The following is a 7,605-nucleotide window of genomic DNA, read 5'->3' as shown; positions in this document are numbered from 1 at the left end:
GTGTGTGTGTGTATAAATATATGTATTACATATATATATATATATATATATATATATATATATACACGATGTGTATATGCAAGTGTGTTTGTATGTTTACAATGGCTTAATCATCTAATTCACGTGTTTCTATGGGTGTAGAATAATTTACATGTATAAATGCGTACATACATACACACACACAAATACATACATACATAATTTGACACAGTTATACACGCTGTGTGCCTGAGTGTATAGAGCAGCTATTACAGTGTTATCTAACAGAAGTCTCCTATATACACGCACCATACACACGGCCATGTGACTGTATGCACCACAGTAGTGTACTACAATCCAATAGATTCTGTTAAGCTTGACCTTCGGTTTGTGACGTGGCGTCTTCTCATTGGCTCAACCAATACAACTTGTTGCTTTAAACTGTTTTACAAGTGAAAAAAAAGACAAAACTGAAATACACGCACGCGCATAATTATACACACACACATACACACACATTCACATATATACATGTACTCGTACGCATATACACACACACATAATATGTGTGCATATATATAAATATATATATAATGGGTGTGTGTATATATATATATATATATATATATATATATAATGTGTATATATACATTTATATATATGTGCACATACATGCATACGTACGCACATTGATGTGTTTATGTGCATACATCGTACGAAACACACAGCGACACTGACGTAAGTCTGCATATACAGGCACACGCATATACATCGCTGCTCATCCGTATGTCTACCTATGTACATGGTCATATGGCCATATGTGTATTTAATCATGCATGCATCTATGCTCACCTGCATATAATAGCGCATGCATGCGTGTACACATCTACATCATTATGCATGCATATGGGTATACAGGCACACAGCGTGACATGCAGACACACGTGCGTAGACATGCGCAGTAATGACATTTGATATACCCTCACACACACACGCACACATACATACATACAAATACACATATTAACACTTATAAATACACTATCTCCCATAAAATCCACAGTTGCATATATATATACCCGCACACGCACACATGCACATTCACGCATGCACACTCATCCGCGTATACATAAGGTAAGGTAAAAGAAAAAAACCCGCTCAGGTTCGTTAATCTTGATAAACATTTCTAAAGAAAACACTTGTTGTGCCTCAGTTGAAACTCCGATGGCAAATGCAAAGTAAACGGTGAAGAAGCATTGGCTATTTGACCATCCTATTAATCATCTGCTTCACTTTCTTAGCAGCGCTTTGAGACAGAAAAACCTGGAAGGTGGTTTTTTATTTCTGCAGTATCTTCTACATCTCTCCACTCACACACACACACACACACACACACACACACACACACACAAAGAAGATTAATCCTCCGTCGGTTTCAACGATGAGTAGTCTAGCTGCTCGATCAAGAGTTCGACGTATTTATTGAGTTTTAAAGTAAGTGGCTGAGTAAGGTGGCGAGATGGCAGAATCGTTAGCGCGCCGGACAAAATGCATAGTGGTATATCGTTCGTCTTTACTTTCTGACTTCAAAATCCGCTGGAGTCGATTTTGCCTTTCATCTTTCCGGGATCAATGAAATAAGTACCAGTTGAGTACTGGGGGTCGATGTAATCGACTAACCCCCTCTCCTAAAATTGCTGACCTTGTGTCTAGAATAGAACGCATTAGAATCGGTCGGGTCCATCTTGAAGATCGCCTCATCGCTCTCCTTTGAGAAGGCAGGGTTCTTCTATCTGGTGACTTTAGTGGGAAAGGTTGTGAGATGGTTGAGACTGAAACTATTGATGTCAAACGCCTTTCCTTCTGGTCAAGCCCTCATTGACTCCTTTAAGCTGCATTTGGAAAGGAAAATGAGGATGGAGAGGGAAGTGCTTTCCTCCACTTGATTTGTGAAAAGATGGGTAATTGTGGGGAAAATGGTTAGGAATGAATGGAGCTACTCTAGGCCGTGTCTGTAGATTGTAGAGCAACAGTAGGATGGGGGTAACAAGGTGATCCTGGATGTGTGGAATTCCTTGATTGGCTCTAATTGGAGGCTCTCTTCTATCAGGAGGACTGCATCATCCCCCATGTATCCATATATATTGTGCATTATACATAATATATATGTTTGTGTGTGAGTGTGCATGTGTGTGTGTGTGTGTGTGTGTGTGTGTGTGTGTGTGTACGTGTGTGTACGTGTGTACACACACACACACAGTCTCATTTCTCTCCCTCTTCCTCTGTTTTTCTCTCGCTACTTTTATGTAAATACTCAATTTGTAATTTTCCCCTCATTGCGCTGTGGCAAGTAAAAGAAATGTCTATTGCACACGCGCACACACATATGCATATTTACATGTGCACATACACACAAACGCACATACACAAACAGACAAACACAGACACACGAACTGTGCCTACCATTCCAAACAATCTCCTTTCACCAAATTCCCCTGACAAAGTATTGGCCAGTCAAAGATTACAGTGAAAGACCCCTTGTCTAAACTGCCATCCTGTGAGATTGAACACGCAACCAGGTGGCTACGAAACGAGCTTCTTCCTCTGCTACTCAGCCGGCCACCCGTAATGTCATTGTAACCGAAGCACTTATGTAAAGCTGCTGGAAACTGTCCCCACTTTGAGAAGCGATGAGGACGGCTGTCGGCGAGTCCTGCAGCAGCTACAAGTGAGAGTCTTTCAAGGAGCGCATGTCGTCGCCTCGAGTGCCACTTCTCATTACACACCTGTCACAGTCGATTGTTCTCAGCTGAAACTTCGAAATCTTAATTATCATTATGTCATTATGTTAATTAAAACAACGTTAAAAATCTCTCTCTCTATCTCTCTCTCTCTCTCTCTCTCTCTCTCTCTCTCTCTCTCTCTCTCTCTCTCTCTCTCTCTCTCTCTTTCTCTCTCTCTCTCTCTTCCCATTGAAATACTGATTTATTAATTAAGGTGATAAACGGCTCGGTAGGTTAGTTGGGTGGTAGAATCGTTAGATCATCGGGTAAATTTTTTTTTTTCATTTTCGTTATTTTTCCTTTTTTTTTTCTTTTTCTTTGCTGCTTACATTGTGAGTTCAAATCCCACCGAGATTGATTTTGCCGTTCAGCTTTCAAAAGTCGATGAAATAGAGTACCAACGAAATACTGGAACCAACTTTCATATATTTCCGTACTTCATTCTGGTTTGGTTCATGTTTTAAGTGGATTTGGTTGCAACTAGAACTCAGACCTACACACTTCTGATCGCCAATCATTGTGGTATAATAACAGGGTGTTGAGAGAGTTACCTATTGTAGATTAGCGTCTTATCCAGGAGATATTTAATCTTCTCTCTTGTTTTCTCTGACGCAAATAAGACCAGAGAAATTACAAAGTTTCGTTATTAAATATATTAAATGTTATCTTTGTTTTATGTAATTTTTTACGTTTCTTCTGAAATTTTCGAAACTACAAGAAGAATCGAAGACCGAGAGAGGAATCATGGTTTTGGACTGTTCCACCATAACGAAAATAATAAATAATTAGGATGTTACATGTTCGTTATAGGGGAAGTGAATTGACAGAATGGTTAGAGGGATCAGACAGAATAACTGGTGGTATTTATACCGATTCTCTGAGCTCTGAGTTCAAAACCTCAACCATGTAAACTTTGTTTTTTATCGTTTGAAGAAACAAAAGTGGCAATCCGAGGCGGTAGAGAGACAGAACTGAAAGCCGTCTGACCAGATGCCTTGCGCTATTTATTCCGACCCATTGCATTCAGAAATCAAATCCCAGCATGTCCTACTTTACTGCTAGAGTTGATCTATCGCTCAGTCTAACAGCCCCATCTAGAAAAAAAGTCCAGTGATGGAATTGAGAAATAAATCAAAAATGTTGTTGTTGTTCTGTTTAGCTCCAAATGTGATCCAGGTGGCATAGGATTAAAAGCGTTATAACCATGATCATCCCGTCTGATATTCAGATATACTGTGTCTTTACTATATTAGTCAATGTCTCCATTTTTTAAAGGCAATAAGGAGTGTTTTGAAGAACATTTGGCTGCTATTTCTAGTAGACCCAGATATCTCAAAATGTCTTTTTCATTTTATGTTTACTTTTTACTTTTTTAATCAGTCTTCCATCTTTCTCCTCCCTTTCTCTCTCTCTCTCTCTCACCTTCCTTTAATCTCCCTCCTCTTCCTTTCTCTCTTCCTCTTCCTCTTCCTCTCTCTCTCTCTCTCTCCTGTTTCTTCATCTTCCTTTACATTACATCAATTATTACGTCCTTCTATCCTTCCTTCCGTCCTTCCCTCCTCCTTTTTTTTTTCTTGCATTTTTCGTCTCCATTTTTCTTCTCTCCAACTCACACCATCATCAGCGGTAATTAAAATAATGATGACCAAACCCCGTAATGTTTTGATTAGAAATGTAATTTTGATGATCTCATTAATAGAAACTCACTAAGGATATAATTACTTCACCTGACCACGGCGACAACACAATAACATCAAAAACAACAGTAACAACAACGACAACAATAACAAAACTCACAAATATAGCAATGAACACCGTGTGAAAATTCTTGCGATGACAGCAACGAAGCGCTGTGGTGGTGGGTCAGGCTGGATGTCTTACGCCATCGAGTTTTGTTTCTTTACGTTCTCAGTTCAAATCCTGGACAGGGTGAGTTTGATTTTTCTATGACAGGTTTAACAATATTATTGTACCTGTGGCTCACCATATTGTTATATATCGGACATCTGTATGGTTGTGTATACATACATACATATATATATAGAGAGAGAATTCACAAATTATTTTTAGTATTATTAGTTTGACGCTCAGGAAAAATGGAAGAAGACTTTGACATTTCGAGTCTACGCTCTTCTTCAAAAAGGAATGAGAAGAGAAACAAAGATGGAGAGAGACAAAAATTGCGAGAGAAAAAGCGTCTCTGAATTAACGGTTGCACGTATTGATTCCGAAATGATGAAAGGTAAAGTTAAACTTGGTAAAGTTTGAACTTTGAATGAAAAGATCGAAAACATCCAAGCAATTAGTCATCTTATAAAATTATTAAAAATTCTAACTCTAAGAAATTGTGAGCGAAGAATATGGCTAATTGGAAGAATATAAAATATGAATCCTTAAGTTTGGTTTGAGGTGAGAAAAATGTAAGATTTTGGTGTAGTTATGTCCTTCCTTCTTTTCATAGCAGCCGACCTCCTGACACAATGCAACTCACTTTAATCTTCGTTACCATCGCTACCGACACGGAATTTTGCCAGTTTCTGTGGATTTCAAGTTTTAGCCAAAACATAACACAAATGTTTATTATACCAATAAAATTAGCCAGAGTTTATCAATATGTAAAAAAAAAAAAAAGATGACAGAGACGAGTTGAAGTAAAAACACTGAATTGATAAAAGCTTCTGGTAAGGAGCGAAACTGATAGACGAAGATGTGCGGTAATGAAAAGAAACATTAGATTGTTTGTAAGAAAGAAGAATTGATAATGAATGGAGGTCCCCAACATCTCCAGAATTCTATTCCACAGAATATATTAATCCACAGCTCTGTCGGTAACTGAATGCACAAGTATTAAATAATCTATCAAAGAAAACAATGGAGGTAAAAAAATCGATCAACATAAATAGAAAATATACAGAAGTTAAACAATATGGCCGCGATGAAGGACTAACGAAATGAAAGATATAAAAGAAGGGAATAAATAAAAATAACGAAGGAAATAATGAATTCTGGGAAGGCTGTAGAACATCATTTGCTTTATCGTTTTTCACTTTGGTGACTTAGAGGATAGGATATTAGGTTCATTATCATAAGGTTGCGGGTTCAATTCCCAGAGCGGGCAGGGTGTTGTGTCTTTGAATGTTGTCTTATAAATGCACACACACTCTTTCGCTCTTACACTCTCTCTCCCTCTTTGTCTCTCTCTCTCTCTCCCTCTCTCGCTCTTTTTCATACATACATGTATCTATATAGATAGATACATACATACATACATTTGTTTGCGCGTCTGTATATATCTGCACATATATGTGCGTGTGTGTGTATGTATGTAATGACCGGATTTGATAATCATATTTTACTTTTCCAAACTACAACAAAAATAACTACATTATTAAGATGTTTATGGCAACGACAACGACGATGAGGGCGAGGAGCAAGATGAAGAGGATGACGGCGATGACGACGACGATGATGACGACGACGATGATGATGATGATGATTACTATTATTACTATTATTACTATTATTATTATTATTATTATTATTATTATTATTATTATTATCATTACTATTATTATTTTGTATTCCGTTTATATTTTTCAGTGAGCATGCCTACAGTTGCCGGCATTGTTGTTGGCACCTTCTTGCTACTGTGTAGTATTGTAGCAATGGCCTTTGTCTGCTGGAAATGTTCCTACTGTCGGACAAGAGGCTTTTGGGATAACAACATTAAAAAACTCATCAGAAAAATTCACGGTAAGTACAGTCAACACTAACCTAGATCTCATCTTGAAGATCTTTTTGTTGTTGTTGTTGTTGTTGTTGTTGTTGTTGTTGTTGTTGATGATATAGATATTCAAACACGAACAAGCCAACTCAGCCCCTTCCATTCCCGCACATCTAATATAACTTACCTCTTCAGTGTAGATGCTGGTACTCAGAGTTTGGTCGGTGTCCAAGAAGTACGCAGTCTGTCCTCTTACGTGTTTTATGGATTCCGCACATCGTTGATGTAGTGTCACCATTATATACTTTTGTTGATGAAAGACACAATTCCTCACAGAGATCAACCGACTTTATCTCATTACAGAATCATCAGAATGTCTGAGAATCCAGGCTCAAATGAAAATGGACAGTCATTGTGATTGTATGTGTGTTCCTTGCTTTTAAATTAAACTATTCACTGTCGTGATAAAATATTTTGGCCTTAATACTCTCGAGTATAAGCTCTTATATTTGAAATAATTTCAAGGGAATTTGGTCCCTAGAAAGTTCAAAGCAGAGGAATTTTGTTGGTTATTATGACAACTTTAAAAGAAATTCTTGCCAACTATGAACGAGAAGAAAACGAAGAGAACGCGTTAAGAACATCCCCCGCACCGACACATATTTACAAACAACACTCGAATATAAGTACAAGTCATAACAAGATGCTTTTTCAGAATACATACAAACATATGTACATACATTCATACATACATATATACGTACGTACGTGCATACGTACGTACATACATACATATATACATACATATGACGTACATATATGTATTACATGCATACATACATGCATACATACATGCATGCATACATGTGTGCATGTATGCATGTATGTACGCACAACAATATTTGAGTACGCAACAATCATTTTCATATTCGTGAAATTAACGATGTCAACTTTTCTCTCGGGGCCGCAGGTTGTTCCCCTTTCATCCAACGGCTTCTTTACTTTCGTCACATAAAAATCAACTTGTTTTTTCATGTAGCGGTAATTAAGATGCGTGTTATTGTTGTTTTTGTTGTTGCTTCTTCTGCTACCGTTGTTGTTGTTGTTGTTGTTGTTGTT

The 7,605-nt window shown here is 37.6% G+C and overlaps 1 protein-coding gene across 2 annotated transcripts in view; it reads left to right on the top strand.

Annotated features, from left to right (window-relative positions):
• Positions 1-7,605, top strand: part of LOC106882757 (synaptotagmin-7) — a 114,545-nt gene that overhangs the window by 50,057 nt on the left and 56,883 nt on the right. For both annotated transcript variants that reach the window (XM_052971424.1, XM_052971423.1), the window contains exon 2: positions 6,363-6,515. In XM_052971424.1, the coding sequence (XP_052827384.1) occupies positions 6,368-6,515 (148 nt within the window). In that variant the 5' untranslated portion in view covers positions 6,363-6,367. The remainder of the gene's footprint in view (positions 1-6,362; positions 6,516-7,605) is intronic.

Source organism: Octopus bimaculoides, chromosome 11 (genome assembly GCF_001194135.2).
Source record: "Octopus bimaculoides isolate UCB-OBI-ISO-001 chromosome 11, ASM119413v2, whole genome shotgun sequence".
Classification (NCBI taxonomy): Eukaryota; Metazoa; Mollusca; class Cephalopoda; order Octopoda; family Octopodidae; genus Octopus; species Octopus bimaculoides.
This window is presented reverse-complemented; position numbering and strand designations above follow the sequence as displayed.